The following is an 18,998-nucleotide window of genomic DNA, read 5'->3' on the forward strand; positions in this document are numbered from 1 at the left end:
ATGGCACTGACATTAGCATGGACGTCATTATGACAGCCATTTGCAGTTACCATCTATCTGAAGTTATCTACAAATTATAATGATTAAGTCGATCTACAAATCTTCAACAAAACCCTCGAAAAAAAGTACCCAAATAAGCTTTTAAAAACATTTCCCATAAAAAGCATCAACACCTGAATTTACTTCAACTTTCAAGAAGCAATTACCTTAAAAAAGATCCATATCATTAACATAAACCCCATTCAAAGTACGTTCAACATCCCACACACCCTTATTATTACTTCAAAAGGAAGCTACAAAAATGTATATATCTTCGCTATGCTCCATACTTCAGCTATATCATGACAAATGCAATTTAATGAAATTTATTGGAAAAAAATGTGGAAGATATGCGCTATCATATGGAACGCTCTTTTTAATACCAGAGTACTTGAGCTTTTATTTCATTTCATAAGCTTTTTGATATAAATTCTCATTTTTTCCGCCTTCTCTTCTCATCCATTCGTTACAAATTATATGATGATGATAAAGAAAAGGAGGTAGCTTAAAATGTTGTGAAGCATAAAATCATTTTAGCACGCAACATAGAAGAAAAGTCTCGAATCACATATGTATGCCTTCACTCAAACATGATATGAGAATGCTTCTCACAAATTTTTAGTTCCTTCATGTAAATATGAGGAAAAATTGTATGAAAATAGCGTGGAAATTAATTTACAGTCAACAACTTTTTTGTAGATGTTCTTTCACTTTTTATTTGTGAACATTTTTCTCTTGTTATAATATTCAGCACAACATAAATATAGGAAATGAGAGTGAAAAAAAATCCCATTAACTTAATTCCAACATATATGACTGTAGAGGTGAATGAATGTACACCGCAAAATGCAGAATGAGAAAAAGAATACAATTCCACGTAGCAGCGGTGATGGGATCTAATTTATAATATAAATACAGTAAGAATAATGAAGTATTAATGATAAAAGCGCATTTGCAGGTGTCAAATGGGATTGCTTCCTAATTGTCATGCCTAAAGGTCATTTGATCGTGATTAACGCGGATGATGGAAGGATTATGAGTGTTATTAGAAGGGTATGCTTATGATATGGATGAAAATTGAATTAGGGATGGTAATTTTTATGGGAAAATGTTGAAGCTTTATAAAAACAATGCAGGAGCTTACTAAAAATGGAGTAACTAGGATCAGAATTCAAAACAGACACCTTCTGCTGTGTACTGATGCCAAATTCTATCAACAGCCTTCAGATTTGTCCTCAAGGCATGATATTGAAACTAGTAAAGCCTAAGTTCCTTTCTTGTCAAACATTCCGCATTAACAGCCACTCCATCCACAAATACATTCAAAAAGCTCAAATAAATTTCCGAACATGCATCTCCTACCACTATTTAATAATTATGATCAATTAAAACTTCAACAGTTTAAAAATTTATTCATAATTAATAGGAAGCTACATGCTGTATGCCACATAAATAATTCTATGGTGAAGTCAGTGGTTGTCAAATTGAAGCTAATAAATTTAAATTTTAACAATGTTTAAATTTAATCAACTTTAATTAAAATTTCATTGAATTCAGCAACTTCTATTCATGATTTTCATAGACAACATCAGTACACCCACTTATAGACTGTATTAAAGATATCCTTAAAGATTATTTTACTATATCAATTGATTCGTATCGTGCTTTACATTAAATGGTATCAGAACCATGGAAACAAATCCGATGAGTTGAAAAAGATCCTTTTTTCTTCAAAAAACATCATTCATTAACTTCCACGGTTTCTAATCAAAAAGAGAAGACAAATTTACCTTTTTTTAAGATGCTCTATAATCTAGTTCAGTTGGAAAATTCTCTGAAGATTTGCTTTGCCTGAAAATCTGTTTAAATGACCTTTGTGTCTTTTATTAAAGAATTTTGTAAGGATTGGTCACTTTTGGGTCATTTTTAAGGAATTAAATTTCACATCTTGCAATCCCCTCCCTCCAGTACCCGTGAATATTCCCCTGTTAACACCATGTACATCCTTTGTTAATCATGCCCATTTCCTTTTATTTTAAAATTTACGTCCATCACCTCATAAAAGTCAATTTTAATGTCAAAGTATCCAAGCCTTTTTGTGATTTTTACTGCCCATCAAAAGGTGTAAAATTAGTTCGGTTGTAAAAGTCATTAGCATACTAATGTGCCGTCAATTACGGTCTCAGAACAATTTTATTTTCGAGCAATTTTAGAGGATTTGATACTTTTGAACCCTTTTACCTACATTTTAACTTACTAATCAGTTCTTTTTGAGCATACTTATGGTAATTTTGTTTGATTAATTCAAGTAATTTGAAGTATTGACTTGTTTCTTGGAAGTATGAATTAAGTTTTTAATGAATAATTAGGATGCAAATTAAAATTAATGGTAATTTTGTGGATCTGAAGGTAAATGTACCATTGAAGCTGATTTAGTCATTCTTCTTACGAGATTCAAGTCAATGTACCAATAATCCTGCTTAATAAATTTAATATAAAGCTACAATACTTAAATTTTCATGACAGCTTGCAACTCGGACAGGAGCGTATCTAAAAAATTTTTAAAGTTGGGGATTCGAGCAATGTTTTTCGAATTTAGTTCCAATTTTCGGTGGAGGGCCTTAGCAATAAAATGGCCCCTCATCATGCTACGTCCCTGAATTCGGACATCAAAAATAAATGATCCAAATCAAAAATTCAAGAAGCAAAACTTCATCCAAATGACTGACATAAAACTGCTTGCACAACCTGCAGTAAATTACATTTCAAAATAACTGACTTGTAAAACTAAAATTATTAGAAGAATGCTCATCGTAGCATCCATAAAATGCAATACTTTACAATGCTATTCCTCTCTCTGGAGATTATCCATAGTCGATCTTATGTTAGCTTGAATCATAACTTCAATAAATTTTCCAATGTAAAGCTTTAAAGCTCATTCATGCAAAGACGACCATAGAGCCACATTTACCTTACACAAAAATGAAAATGCGCTAAAGGTAGGAAAAGCGAGGAAGCATACACAAAAAAAGAAATTATAATTTACAATCGCAAAAAAAGGGAAAATGAAACAAGAAATGGAGAAAATTTTCAAGCAATGAATTTAATTAAGAAAGTTTGTTATACGATGAAAAAACAAGCTTTTTCCTAGGCGATGAAATGTGAATGAATGGTGGAGTAATACCTTCCTACACCCCAACGATTTCCATTTTCCGACATCACGCATAACTCCATTCTGATTAAATTGAAGTTTTTTTCTCTTGTTCCTCTTTAATGTTATTAAAAAATTAACGCCATGGAGAAAGAGCTTCACTCACAATTACAGCATTTTATGCTTAAAAAAGAGGAGAAGTTAGAATAAAAACATCTCTGCATAATGAACATCTATTTGATGTTTTTTATGACGAAAAAAAAACTCCCTTTTTATGTTTTTCTGTACGTTTATTTTTAAGCTTTGTGGATGGATAAAGCACAAAAAGGAAGAAAATCTGAATTTTAATGCCATATGCAAATCCTCTGATTTTTAATGATCATTCAGGATTTTTTTTATTCTGATTTAAATATTCATAAAGTTTCCGTTGGAAGAAAAAAAATCATATCAAAAAATGAGAGAATCTTGCCAGAGTTGTAAGAGGGTGTTGTCCATTGGACTGATCAAAAAATCGACCAAAATACAGGGACATTAGCGAGAGATCAGAGGGATATTTGACCAGAGACCGACCGAATTTCGGTTAGACTTTGAATGACTCCATATTGACTATTATGTACCCTATACTTAGAAACTCAGCTATTCTGGATATTATGACTGTGTATTACAGTCCAAAGCTTGCTATTTCAACTTTTCATAGTTTCATGGCCAGAGTATACCAGCCAATGTAGGGTATCTATCCTCAATTTGTATGTCGCGAATACAAAAACTGAGTTATTGTGCCTAGAAACAGCGAAAAAGGATCCAAATTGAACTTGACCTTTCCTGTGAACGAATCCAAGTCTTTAGAGTCAGTAGCCTGACAGTCTCACGACTACGTCACTGCTACTTTCTCGCTGCTCAGACAATCAATACCTAATCCCATATTTATAGCCACATCTCTGACAATTAAAACTGACAAGTCTAGCTTAAACTTCCACAACTCAAGCAAACATCCTGTGAACATCTCTGGAACTTTGTGATATTTTTTGAGTGTGTATGTATTGTGTTTTACAGTTTTTATGGAGAGAATAATAATAATGTAAATATCTTCTTTGCTTTATTGTAAGCTCGATAAAATTTTAGTTTCCCTCCTTATTTCATGATTCTATTATGTAAATTTTTTACTCATAACAACAACAAACAGAAAAAAGATTTGTCAGAATATGTATATAATAAGAGCCTTAGGGTGGCAGGCAAAAAAATAAAATTAATGCAAACAAAATTAATCAAATTTTAATGGTTGGATTTACTAGACCGGATAATCATAAAAAATCTGGATGTAACATTTCTGAGGAAATCTTTTAATTATGTTGAAGGATAAAGTTGGATTTAAGCTATACAACTCATGCTTTAATCTCTAGACTGTTTTTATTCCTTATGACAACTTTAACAGATGTCTATGAGGCATATTGAAGGTAGAATTAAGATACAAAAAGAGCTGGGACAGTTTAGAGTTTGTAGCTTTAATCCAGATCAAAGAAAAACATGTGCTAATGTATTCATGCCTTGAGAAAAAAAAGTATGTGTTATAGGAAAACATCCTGAAGTGGGATTATGGAACAGCATATTTGGGAATTGTACTGAGCTGTTTTTATATTCTGACTTAGTAAAGTAATGGAGTGAGAAAGTTAGAAATCCAAGAATTAGTTCAAGGGTGGAAACTGAACTTCACTTCATCGTGCTGTTTGGAATAGCAGCGCCAGGTCGAATAGCCAGTGAAGCCAGAATCTGACACCAACTAAAAAATCTTTCCGGTCTGAGATCGGATTTCTGATAGATTAACCGACTTGTGATACTCGAGTATCAACAAAGGAACGAGCAATCTAGACAAACAGCTTAAAAAGTTATAGTCCTTCTCAAATCCATCTATCAACCCCTATCTGACTCTATAAACCTCACAAAAACCGTAATCTTTGCGATTAATTGATTAGCATCATCACACATAAAAATTGAAGCTGACTAGCTCAAGAAGAAAGATTGAGACTCATGAATATTCTGACAGTTCTGGTGTTTGATATGATAATAATGATGATTGTGCCAGATTTCAATGAGAAAATATGATAAAATATAAAAAATTACATTTCAGGTATTAAAAAAAATATTTAAGACAGATGAATGTATTATGTTGTATCCATATCCTTCTAATTTAATTAATAACCTCTCAATATGACAGAGAGATTAGGCAATATTAAAATTTTGTAAATCTCTTTGGTTTTTGAGTTTTTTTTCTTAAATTTGTAAGAACATCGTCTTTTTATTCCATTCAATTTACATATTTCTTAAGGCTTGGATGCTTCTTTGAGGATTAACATATTCTTTCTTTTGAGAGTTTCTAAGAAAATCCATGTGCTTTGAAGTGCTGCATGATTAGTATGTAAAGTTAAATTAATTTTCTTTTGTCTTAACAGGGGCGTAATCAGGGGGCTCTGGCCCCCTTATGTATCCAACGCCCCTGTGTCTTTATTTAGTTTATATGATACCCATAAGACCCTATAAGGTTCTATAATAATTTTTACAAAATTTATAATTTAGTCATAATTTTTAAGGAATCCCAGTTAAGTTTAAATAATGTATTAAGTTAACCATTAAATTTAAATCCAACTTCCGTACTAAGTCCGAAGTAAATGCCAGTACCAGAGGCTTATAAAGTCAAACAAACCCCCAAAAAGGGATGACAAACCATTTCAAGGCTGTATTTTAAAAGGATTTATCTGCCATTTTCAATGAATAAAAGCCATATTTATCGATAATCTTTCCATGGATACAGTTATCTTTATGATAAAAAGATAATGATGTTAAAAATTGTTGAGTCATAAGTAAATGACCCCATAAAGCATCAACAATTTTACCAAGAATATTAAAAATAGCTTCCACGTGGAACACAAAAGCTGTTTTCCAGTAAAATATGAAGCTCATTAATTGGAATCTTCAAAATTATTGATGACTTAAAGCAAGCATCTGAGCCAAAAGAATTGTATTACCATGTAAATGACTTCCCCTGCAAATCACAATCAGGGTTTTAAATTTCTAATACATAAATACACACCAATACACACATTTCTCTTTCTTGTGACACATAATGATGAAAATATTTGTGAATAAAATCAAAAATATGTCAGAAAATTTTTCCGGTTTAAAAAAGGAAATATTGCTGATCATTATAATAAAGAATCTCGTTTCGAAGCCTAAAACAATAAATGATGAAAATATATATAATATGATATGATGAAGGATGGATAAATGAATAATATATAATTTTTTAATAGAATATCGATAGATAGTAATAAATAAAGGATAATAAAGAAAGAATTATGGAATTTTGGATTGAAAAATTTGAGGAATCTTGAAGACATTCTTCAAATTTTGAAGAAGTGAATACAAAAAATATTGAATATTTTGTAGAATTTAAAGACTTTTGTGATTTAATTCTTAAAGTTTGAAATTTAAATTTTTAATAATTTTCAAAATTTGAAAACTTTTCAAACTTAATCTTGAATTGACATTTTTGAAAAATTCTACAAAATTCAAACCTTTATTCAATCAGTATTTCTAAAAACACCTCAACTTCAACATCTCTCAAAGTTTTCAATACTAAACAGATAAAGATAATAAGCTAGAATCAAATTCATCTCTTTAAGTAAAATAAAACCAGCATAAACATCAGCAGCAGAAGAATGAAAATAATAAAAATAAAAGCGAAGCTAACATAAAGAGATAAAAATATGATAAAAATGCCTATTAAGTGTACTAGACTTATAAAAAAAAGAATATTGTAAATGAAATGAAATGAAAAAAATTTTATGGTAGAATTTTAATTTAAATACAACCAAAAAAGAGGATAAAAAAGTAAAAAATAAATCATTTTTATCATATCATGAGAAATGAGAAGTTGTTGCCCTTTTTGTACTTTTTTTTACAGCCATTGCAGGTGTTCATATTTGCTTTGATGACGATGTTCACTTTACTTTTGGGGGTTGATTGGATGTTATGTGACATTGATGGGGTTTAAAGGATATTGAGCTGTTATTATGGTGTATTTCCTATCCAACATACATTTAGCAGGGACCACAGTCTACCACGAGGCCAAATTTTGCTGAATCTTAGTCAAATATTCCAAATGTCCCAACAAATGTCAATTGCAACTTCACTAACTTACTTACTTCGCTGGCTGCACAGATCAATTGTGATCCATTGCCTCCCTCAGATGCCGCCTGAAACTCGAATCACTGGCCACCGCTTGTAAATTTCCAAACGTCACAAAACATCCAAAATGACCCCACAAATGAATTCTCATTTCAGAGCTCCACAAAAGAAAACCGCGAGGATATTTTCACTGCGCAAAAATAGCAACGAAGGTGAAAAACTCAGCCTGGTACCAATTTAGAAATTTTTCTCCATTTCCTTTTTATGCTTTATGATTTGCTTTATGAATTTTTTTGAAGCTGTCTTTAAATTTTTAACGAATCTCTTTTTATGATTGAATAAAAATTTTTGATAGTCCGTAAAATGTCTGTTTGACCTTTTAAGGAACTCGGAAATGAAGTCATTTGCAGATTCTTTATGACAGCAATTTGGATGTGAGAAAATCTCGGGTTTGTAAAATTAGAACATTAAGATTTTTTGTTGCTGTCATAAGGGTTGAAGGATATTTGATGAAGTACAACTCATTAAAATCTGAAATGTCAGATCCAGTTCAAAATGTACTGAAATCTACTTAAGATTATGATTTTGATGCTCTTTAAGAAGGTAAGAAGAAAATAAAATGAATTTCTTGTAATTCGAAGAATTTTTATGGCTTTCTGCTTCTTGCTTAAAAGACTTTTTTGGATGATGTCGACTAAGATATTGCAAAATGCACAGAAAAATTCACAAGAGGACAAACTTTTCAAAAGAATTTATTCCTGAAAATTCCATAAATTTTCCCACAAGATATTCAATTAAAAGTTTGGATTCTCATCCCCCCGTCCCCCCTCTGATACCCCCCAAAAAAGTATGCCAATTAAAATTAATTCATCTAACAATAATTCTTCAAAAAAAGGAATCAACAACCAGAAAAATTCAATTTAGAACATGAAAAATTATGATTAAATCCACGCAATAATTTACGGTAACCATGAGAATATAATAGAATGATAATAGTAAGTATCAGTAAGAAGATTATATCTTGTAATATACTTTACTTAATTTAATTACTTGAAATAGAATGGCAATCATTATTCATTTGTAAGACACACAAAATTATCTTCAGTGTCACACGATAAAGTAAAAGAAATTGCGTAGTCGAACAGTTTATGAACATCCTATAATCTGATAATGTAACTCCTCACACTTGATGGCAAGTAAATGAAATTCAAAGCTTTTCATCGTCTTTCCCTCGTTTATCGTTATTTCCTCCATCTCTTTTCAATGTCTGTCTAGATGTTTTGCTATGTTGGATGATTGTAAATGATGTCAATTAGAATATGTGTTAGAACGCGATGTCTCGACTTTGGATCGACATGGAGACAATCCCGGAATACTGCTTGATCCCTTAACTAACCCCCCCAAACCAGAGCTCGTAGTTGACTCATATCGAATTTAATATGGAGTCGACTATTCCATACAAACTCAAAGTCGACTCCAAACTCTCCTCAAAATCCTATATTAGACACAATACACAAACTCTCCTTCCAAAGGCCTAAGAACAAAAATATTTATTTTTCTCTTTCCTTCAACCAATTTTCATTCATCTTCTTCCTCTTCTGTCTTATCTGTGTATTCGGTTTTTTTTTCCTTTATTGAAAGAGCTTTTCCAATTACTTTTCCTTAATTACTCACGGCACTTGAATCGCCCAGGCTAATAACACAAATAAAGAGAATGAAGCGAGGAAGCTGATGGGAAAAACAGTTATTTAGAATGTGGAGGTAAGTGGTTGAATAAGGCGCATTAATTGAACATTAAGCCATGATTTGTGCAAGCATTTAGCCTTAGAAATTATGTCTATATTTGCCTAACTTTGACTAACCTACTTCTAAGGCTCTTGAGGAATCCTTCCTAACAGCATAGCCTAAGTGAAACTCGAATAACCCATAAAAGCGTTCCTTATCAAAAGTACAACAATAAGAACTGTTGCTAACAGTTTGGAAACAGTCTCAAATTTGCATGACGAATCAAATTCTATACAATCATATCCTTACTTACTAATTATCAAAATTTCTCAAAATCCCCATATTGTCTCACACTTTCCTTTGAAAATGTCGCTTCCTTTAAGATTCTCTTTGGGCGATGAAATGATAATTGCAATTGACATCTCCCTTTTTGCCATCCCTTTTTATGTGAAATGTTATTCGACACAAAAAAAAGAATAAAGAAATCCTTTTAATATTCCTACTATAAATTAGAGATTGATGAGTTGATAAAAGGGAAGATTATACTGAAACCAATTATATAGATCCAATTGAGGCAATAAGTGGATTTTGTATTTACATTTCATGGGATAATGTTGAGTTTATTGTGCTGTATTATGATATTGAGGGGTTATCATCTATTGTTATAAAATGTATCTGTTGTAAACTCTAGAATTACTTAAGATTACTTTATTCATTGTTTCATTGTCTTTTATATCAGGGAATAGGCATTCAATATGTCTGTAACAGGATGACTAATTAGGCAATGGTAATTTCTCATGTACATATTGTCTTGGTCCATTCTCTGAGAATTCAGCTGCCGAATGATCAACTCCATCTAAAATCCATTTCGTGCTTAATAATCCTTCAACTCCGACAGGACCGCGTGCATGTATTCTTGCTGTTGATATGCCAACTTCTGCACCAAGACCAAATCTAAATCCGTCTGCAAAACGTGATGATGCATTATGGAACACACAAGCGGAATCGACTTGTTTTTGGAAATGTTCAGCTGCCATTTGATTTTCTGTGATAATGACGTCTGTATGTGAACTTCCGTATTTATGAATATGACGTATAGCATCGTCAACGTCTTTAACAAGTTCAATACAACATGCTAGATCTCCATATTCGTGTTTTAAATGTTTGGCTTGTGGTGGACCGAATGTTAAAACCTAAAATTGATGACGATAGATGAAAATGAATTAAATTAAGCGAGAAATAATTTCAATAATTGATTTAATTACTCACTTGATTTAACTTTGGACCTGAATATATTGTGACGCCTTCGTGTTTGAGCATGTTGCAGACATCATTAAAGAATGAGGCATTTGAATTTAGGAATAAATCTTCATGAATTAAGAGTGTTTCCATTGCGTTGCATGCTTTAATTACGGATAGAAAGTAATTTGAATTAGAGACTGTAGACTATGGATAATTTTATGTGGGAGGAAGCAGCTATACTTAGCAAATCGACCCAATACAAACGAATAAAACTTTAATTCCAAACAAATTTCAAACTCACCAGCTGGATAATCACATTTGGCATCACGAACAATTTTCAATGCTTTCGCCAAATCAGCATCACGATCAACGTAGACATGACAAATGCCTTCAGCATGTCCCAAGACTGGAATCCTCTGCGATTGATCCTGAATTGTACGAACTAATTCAGATGAGCCACGTGGAATAATTAAATCAATGTGCTTCTCCATACAAAGAAGATCTGAAATTTCCTCACGTGTCGATATGAGAGAAATGGCATTTGTAGCACCAACAGTAGAGAGTGCCTCTTTTACAATCTCCATTAATGCTTTATTACTATATGTTGCCTCCTTTCCACCCTTCAATAAGCATCCATTTGCACTGGCAATCGAAAGAGCAGCAACTTGTGGCAATGAGTCAGGACGTGATTCAAAAATTACGAGTAATACGCCAATTGGAACGGTGACTTGCTTCAAAGTCAATCCATCTGCCAATTTTGTATGACGTAAGACACGTCCCACAATACTGTGACTCGTTTCAGCAATTTGTTTAAGTCCTGTACTAAGGCCTCGTAATTTTTCAGCCGACAGTGAGAGACGATTGAGTAAAGGCTTTGCCAATCCATTTCTCTGTGCGTCTGCCAAATCTTTTTGATTTGCATCAAGTATAAAGTCCTTTTTCGATACGAGTAAATCAGCAAGAGTATTCACACAATCAGCTCGTTCAGCAGGCGACAAATTTTGCAATATTCTACATCCATTGCGTGCATTTTCAGCTAATGTGTCGGCTGGCAAACTTCCAGTCGTCGATTCTGTGAAAAATGTTCCAATCTTTCTACCCGCAACAATGTGTTTGATGGCATTATCCTGACTTCCATTACAAATCACAACACTAACGCCTCTATCAAGTGCCCATGTTGCGGCATTCAATTTTGAATCCATACCGCCTGTTCCAACCTTTGATTTCTTACCAAAACGAATGTTCTTGCGGTCATCGCGTGAAAATCTAATAAAATATTCATTAATGAGAATGTAATACACTTTGTGATGCTTACAAATGGGTTATGGAGGTTAATGTGAAAATGACGTCTATTGATGAATAGAGTTTTATTGTTTTCGCTCGTGGATTAAACATCCAAGGGCGTAATAGTCGTAATTATATGTATGTTTATAAAGCTTTATATCAATTGTCTATATTATCTTGTTTTTATGGATGTTTAAATGGCCTTGCATTTGATTGTTTTAGACTCGTGTGACTATTTTTCGTAGAAACAAGTAATATACTCCTTCAATCTCTATAAAGGACGTCCACAGAGTCAACAATAGACTTTGCTAGCTAATCATCATTGACTTGGTGTCAATATAGCACTGCTACGGTCATAATATAGCCCTATAACTGGTATAGAAGCTTGAACACCCTTACAACCCATGTAAGCTCATGTCTTTTGAATCATATCGATAAATCCATCAAATAGTAGACATCATCACCTAACAAACTCAAACTTACGTATGCAATAATCTGGCGTTATCTTCCCACGGCGGTTTATTATAAATTCCATCAACATCTGACATGAGAATTAATAAGTCTGATTGAATTTCAGCTGATAACATTGCGGCTAATGAGTCGTTGTCTTTAATCGATATGCCCTACAGGTTGAAAATATATTAAGTCATTAATAGGATTAGCTTATTTAATGGGGATGCAAAAAACGAGAGCATAAGCATAAAATAATTAAAGTAGGACTTACTTTATCATTATGATCAATCTCGTATAAATTGCTCTGAGTGACATTGGCGGATGTAGAGAACATTTATGTGTGTATGTGTATTATTTTTTTTCGGGGGGAAATACATGAAGGAAATGATAAAGAAAATTGGGTATCGGGGTTGAGTGGAATGAGGCGGAAGAAAAGAAAAATGAGAAAGCGCAATTAATTTTCATTTTTGCCAATTATTTTAAACGTAATTTATGCTTAATTTGTAAATGCCAATTTTTTATTTTATCGCATTTTTTTCGTGGCCGCAATCGCTAATGCCTCTCATTTTTTACTGTGTCAGATTGGAATTTTTTATTGATTTTATTGAGAAATTTTAAATTTTAAGCAAGGGAATAAATTTTGAAGAGATAAGGAAATGAGGGGAGATGATTAAGGAGATTGAAGGCAATTTTTGGAGTTCAATGACTTTTTGGTTCTTCTAGATTAGACCTAAATTGAATTTTGTTACTGAAAGCATTCAAAATTTGTCAAAAAAATTCAAAATTTTTAACGGAAAAATTCAAACTTTTAACGCAAAAATTCAAAAAATTAACGAAAAACTCAAAACTTTGTCAGAAAATTAAAAATTTCATAGAAAAATTCAGTTAAGTGCTGAAAAAAATTCAAAAAATTCTCGAATGGAACAAGTTTTAGGAACAATTGATGACCATGATCGACTATTCGCAGCCAGTTCCACTCGGTTTTCAAAAAACCAAAAATTTAGCAATCTAGAGAACATGAATAGTTTTCCAAAAAAGCTAATTACATTCCATAATTAAATAAATTTTCCAGTTTAAAGAAAGGCAAAATAGCGAGCAAGCCAAATAAAATGCAGCAATGAGTGGCACTTATAGCAAGTACCATTATGAAATGATTTAAAGACCAATTATGGAAATGCTTTAATAATGAGTAAAAAAAATAATTTTCCTTCATGCTCACGAGAAAATTAAAGCAATGTTATGAATTGTGCATGCATATTTACCCTCTTCGATCCTTTCACGGGATTATCTTCCTCAACTAACAACATTGGTGGTGTAACGGCGTCATTTGTGTTGATAATCGGAACAATATTTAGACTAATTAATTCTGTTAAAGTCGCAAAGAGATTCTTCCTTGTCTCCTCATTGTGAAAGTCAGGTTTAGTAAGTAAGACTTGTGCAATTCTAACACCATATTGTGCAAACATAGCATCATAGAGTGACATTAAACCAGATTGACCTAACGTGTGTATGTTTACATAAAAAAGTTTAAAGTCATTATCGTATGAGATTATTATTATTATTATTATAGCAAGTTATGAAAGGACATTTACCAACAGCTGCTGCTGCTCGAGGCTCAACAATGTGATTCGCATCTTCTTTTGGATGTAACGTCTCTCTCATTGTGAGTGTCATTAAAAGCTCTTGAGCAAGCTTTTGCTTTCCAAATGCCACAGCACCACTTGTAACCATTATACATTCTCTTCCTTCTATTTGACATTCAGCAACTTGCTCCACAATCGATGCCAATCGTCCTAATGCTAAACCATTTTGGTCTTCACGGGTGATTACGGCACTTCCAAGTTTAATGACTAATCGCTTTGCATAACGTAATTGTGAACGGTCCGAGAATGTTGTTTGTCTTCTATCTGCTGTTTGTAATGTTCTTTTATCAATTGGTTTCTAAAAATAAATTGAAAATGAGTATATTTATCAGCACATTGCAAGATTTGAGGCTATATGTGGGTTTTTTGTAACGTAATAACAACTGTGTCCTTGGAGAGATTTTTATGTGTTGAGGATATTTTAAGAAGAATTATTGTTGTTGAATTTAATGACTGTTTACAGATGTGATATTAATTAGCAATGTAATCTGTTGGAATTGCCTAAATGTGACACATATCAAGTTGATATATGCATGGAAGCATATCATGTAGATGATGGAAACGTTTGAATTAATGGTCGGTATGGAAACTCAGCTTTTAAAGTCTACAGACCCCAAACATGAAGTACCTTGACCCTCATCCATGGAAGGAGGATAGAATTAGATCTTGTATACTGTGGTCGGTATGTGCCTTGACCTCCAAACAACCCCTCCCCCTGAATACCTCCACCCCTGACCCCCTAAACACACAATTGAATAGCATCTGTCATAAAGTTCGAAGTTCATTTCAATTGAACGCGAAACGTTCGCGCTAATTTATTTAGTGTCTCCTACAGCAATGATGCCTAATTAAATTAGAATGTATATTTTTTCTATTCTTATTTTTGTATTTGTAAATAATTTCTGTGCCACTAGGAAACACAAAATTATGAATTTAATTAGCAAATTAATTATTGCTGAAAATGAAAACACGAAGAATACGAAACTTATTTAGGAACAAATTTGAGATGTCTTGCAGCGTTTTTCAGAACCGAATTGATGAAATTTTGTTTAATCTGTTTTATTTTGGATAAATATAAAATTTTAGATTAAGACACAATTATTTCGGAAACAATAAGGAGTTTGTCTTATGGATGGAGAGAAAATTCAAGGTGAACTTTAATTGAGTTTAGAAAAGTTTAATTGCTCGTTCTACTTTCGAGAGTAAGTTCTGTATTCAGGGGGTATTTAGGGGATGGGGTGGATTTAGGGGGTTAACCCCCCTCCCGACCCCTTTTTTGGATGAAAATCGTCAATTTATTAGGGTTTCATTAAAAAATCATAAGGAACCCTAACATTTTTCGATCTATACAGACTTAACCCCCTTTCTTCAAAAAACTTCAGACTACGACATCCTTAGAAATCATCGATTACATTGGAATAATTCTATAGCTTCTATTTTTAATGACCTTTTGATTTGTAAGCATGATTAATTATTAATTGAAATATATCGATAAAGACCCGGATGAGAATGTGAATAATTCCCTTTTGACAAGCTATATGCAGATTCCATCACAGAGATCTATGTGCCAATAGACCAGTCCAATTTGATGAATATATTAATTTCATTAAATTTCTACGAAACATGTGTGACATCCTTTTAATTTAAATGTGTCTGTTTGATGCCATATCAATTACAATATCAATTGAATAAATTGATGGTTCAATTTGAGTGAAGGATGTAGGGGGCTGATATCTTATTACGAGACGCACTTTGGTCAGTGAAGGAGGCGGGAAGCCGAATTCTATTGAATTTGGTTTCATCTTAAACACTGAAGGGATATGTTGAGGAAGGAAGTGGTTGAGATCAAAAAGTCGACTTACTTAATAAGTGAACGGCCCCTAAAAATAATTGAATTCCTGAAGCTTTCCTTGAAATTCATACAAAGTAACAATGAATGAAAATTTCAAGAGTAGATTAATCTAGTAAAGTCACCTTTACTTCTAGCTTTCATTTCAAATTCAAAACTTTACATGAAGTTATGTCGACTATAGTCAAAGCTTATTCAAAGACATGATTACCATAGAATAATGCAAATCAGCTTATAAGCAAAAATTCGATAAAGATCACTGATTGCATAAATCACGTCGATTTAAAAAGCAATCTCATAAAACAGCACAAGGGAAAACTAGTTGACTCAATAATTCTTTAAATATTATTTAATGATATGGCAAATACCAAGCGCCTTACAAACAGACGCTTTACTTCTCTCAATCAATGCTCTTTTTTAATAGGAAAAGTTTTTTTTTCATGATTAAAGAGAAATGAAATGAGAAAAAAAAGAATTACGTCAACATGAATATCATAAATTGAACGCGTGAAGTGACTTGTTTCTCTTTCATACACATGCATCGCTGCATATTTACATTTTCTACATTATAAAATCACGTGTCAATTTGATTTCCTATGTGAAGTTTCATGATAAGAGTTTGTGTATCTCTAGAAATGTCTGAGTGTCTGCTGGATCGATTATTTAGCTGTGTACTAGCATAAGTCTTTTAAGACTTCTACAAATGAATAAAGAAAGCTAAAGTTTGAAGGTTAGTTCTGTAACCGAGGAGACTTTAGACCCGAATAGTCCAAGCTGAGTAATCGATCATAAATCCGGCACCCTTATGATGTGACATGGTGCCAGATTGAAGACGTCACATCAATTTAGGGCTGGATTTTCGATCGATAGCCCGACTTGTGCTATTCGGGCTAGAACATCATTCATTTCTCAATATCATAATATCCAATCTCATAATTCACAAGTTTTTAATATTACTTTATATTCAAACAACCACTGAACATTTTATAAACTCATGGAAGACATTTGATTGCCATAGAGACGACAGAATCTTCATCAAACTTGACAATTCTTAACAAACCAATGCAAATTACCTGACAACATAAAGTTTTTCCTTTTTTGTATAGAGACCACAAAGAAACTTATACTTTGTACATTTGTTGGGTAATTCAGCATCTTTGAATTTTTCTCTGGTTTTATTTGTAAGTTTTGTTCTTCAACAAGTTAAGAGACAAACTATAAAATAGACTGTAATTCTGATGTACAACTTTTGTTGGGTGAGAGAGGGTGAACTGACTTTATAGAAAGTATGAAGGATGAAATAGGTGTCGGGGGTGTATTTAGAGGAAGGGAGGGGGTCGTTTAGAGATTAACCTCCCTCCTTGCCTTGCCCAATATTGTATTTCGAGGAATCAATTTAACGTTGTTAATGGCTAGAGTCTAGATGTAGACAGCCTATTTGAAGCGACGCATCAGAGTACATCAATAAAAGCTTTCCATCCCCAATGTTCCTTCTTACTTAGTCTCCCTTAATGAACGTTTATTTAAAAGAACTTCGCTCTCAACGTGCTTCTTCCTCATCTAATATTACGTTTATTATCATTTATGGCAAATAATATTATTGTTAATGAAACTGCAGCTTGTATGTTTACAACTTGCATCAATGACATTTTGTTTTTTCCAATAGTTCAAAGTATTTTGTTCATATATAAATTTTTTTCATGTAGATTAAATATTTTTGATATTAAATTCCTGCTTTAATGAGTCAGAATTCAATTATGAATAAACATTTTTTTCAGTTGAAATATTTGTGCATTAATTTAATTAACTTTATGATAATATCAAGCACAGCATGTGCATCATGTAGCTTTTAAAATTATAGACACAATATGTTGACCTAAATATTGTCAATTGAAATTGTTTCAAAAACATATACAATATTCTCGCGAGCCTCCATGCTCCGAATTCAGTCCTACTGATAACATGGTTTTGATTCTCACAATTCTTCACATACAATTTAATTGGCATGCTCAGCGAACAGAGTTTATTGACCAGTTTTAAAAATAAAAACAAAAACATTTCATTTTTTTGGGAGAGAATTTTGGACTTTCCTGAGGCGTAGACGTTATGCGGAAGTGATTTGATTTAATTGAAAAGCTGTTAATTCTTATTCCGTGAAATTTGGTGTGCATTATTGAGATAAATGGGATTTTTTGTTCAGATTTGGAGTATTAAGGAGTACTTCCAACACTGTCCAGGTAGAGGTCCTTTCTTTAAAGTCCTGACTCGCAAAGTTCTGCGCACACTGGTTTGAAGGCTCTTCAATCCTCCAATTTTTATTAAGATTTTGGCATAGTTTTCATCTATGTCGGAAGTGCCCTAATGAATGAAAGACATCAGACTGGAAACTCTCCGTACAAAAGTGAAATGCTCAATAATGTCCAATATTATTCAAAAAACTCTCAAAATACAATCTTTTTACAATAACACAGTTTCATTTTTAGTTCACTGACCAACTGACCTCCAAAAATCATTAAGCATTAGACTCATAGACATTATCGTTTTCGGTTACTAACCTAACCTAGAAATGCATGTAGATCAGTCGTAATTGCAACAAAATTGAAGCTAATCAGATATTACTTAACAAAAGGGGTCATTCTTTCGATTGATTTGATCTTCTACAAGCTGAATAAAGGCATATTCTGGGTAAAAATTAAGGAACCGCTTTTGGGTTAGTTCACTTATTAGATAACGCTCTTATGGGAAAATTGGGGTTGAGATTTACGTCTCAAACAAAGAAAGGATTGGGGATCAAGAGGTCTATTTTTCATGTCACGTAATCACTGAACAGCTCCTTCCTCTCATAACTAAGAAAATTATCACTACGTCGAGAACAGAAATCTTAATTTTCACTTTAAATGAGAACAAAGCACCCCATTGTCACATGACATCACATAATTTTTCCACAGCAAAGCCGTAAGCATTAAATCTACAACAACAACTTGTAGCTTACTAAAAACAATTTTAAAGATTACTCACAATTATTCCATCTTTTCCTATTGTGACATTACACAGCGATCTCACAAATGATTTATTTGCAAATATGCTATTAAATTTTGACAAGTTCTTTGTTAATCCCTTGGCGAAAACTTGAGACATTTTTAAGGAAATAAGAAAAAACTTTCCACAAAGTTACAAGAACAAAAAAAAAAAAGTTCCACAAAGTCACACAAACAAATTTGATAAAAATTTACACAAAAGTTCTTCTTCTTATTTATTAATAATTTTTTTGTTTATTTCCAATGCCTTCTTCTTACTCCTACAACTGATCAGACAGAGCTCTCAAAATGAACTGTTTGAGAATTTACAGCACCAGCGACTTATTCGTTTATGAGATTCTGTACTTTAATGATGAGTGAATTGATAACTCTCCGGCATGTCTCGTTACATT

The 18,998-nt window shown here is 32.6% G+C and overlaps 1 protein-coding gene across 2 annotated transcripts; it reads right to left on the reverse strand.

Moving 5' to 3' along the window:
- Positions 1-9,683: 9,683 nt before the first annotated feature.
- On the reverse strand, positions 9,684-18,882 carry P5CS (Delta[1]-pyrroline-5-carboxylate synthase). Of its 2 annotated transcripts, XM_070643878.1 has the most exons (8): positions 18,587-18,882; positions 13,669-14,017; positions 13,339-13,574; positions 12,348-12,380; positions 12,107-12,246; positions 10,641-11,605; positions 10,367-10,500; positions 9,684-10,290 (listed from the first exon to the last, which is right to left on the reverse strand). In XM_070643878.1, the coding sequence occupies exons 1-8, from the start codon at positions 18,704-18,706 to the stop codon at positions 9,871-9,873; spliced, it is 2,397 nt and encodes a 798-aa protein (XP_070499979.1). In that variant the 5' UTR covers positions 18,707-18,882; the 3' UTR covers positions 9,684-9,870. The 2 variants fall into 2 exon arrangements, with proteins under 2 accessions (XP_070499979.1, XP_070499980.1); XM_070643879.1 differs by lacking the exon at positions 12,348-12,380.
- Between the last annotated feature and the right edge of the window lie 116 nt (positions 18,883-18,998).

This window comes from Chironomus tepperi, unplaced genomic scaffold (genome assembly GCF_022539635.2).
Source record: "Chironomus tepperi strain 1889 unplaced genomic scaffold, CSIRO-AGI_Ctep_v1 contig_335, whole genome shotgun sequence".
In the NCBI taxonomy this organism is placed as follows: domain Eukaryota; kingdom Metazoa; phylum Arthropoda; class Insecta; order Diptera; family Chironomidae; genus Chironomus; species Chironomus tepperi.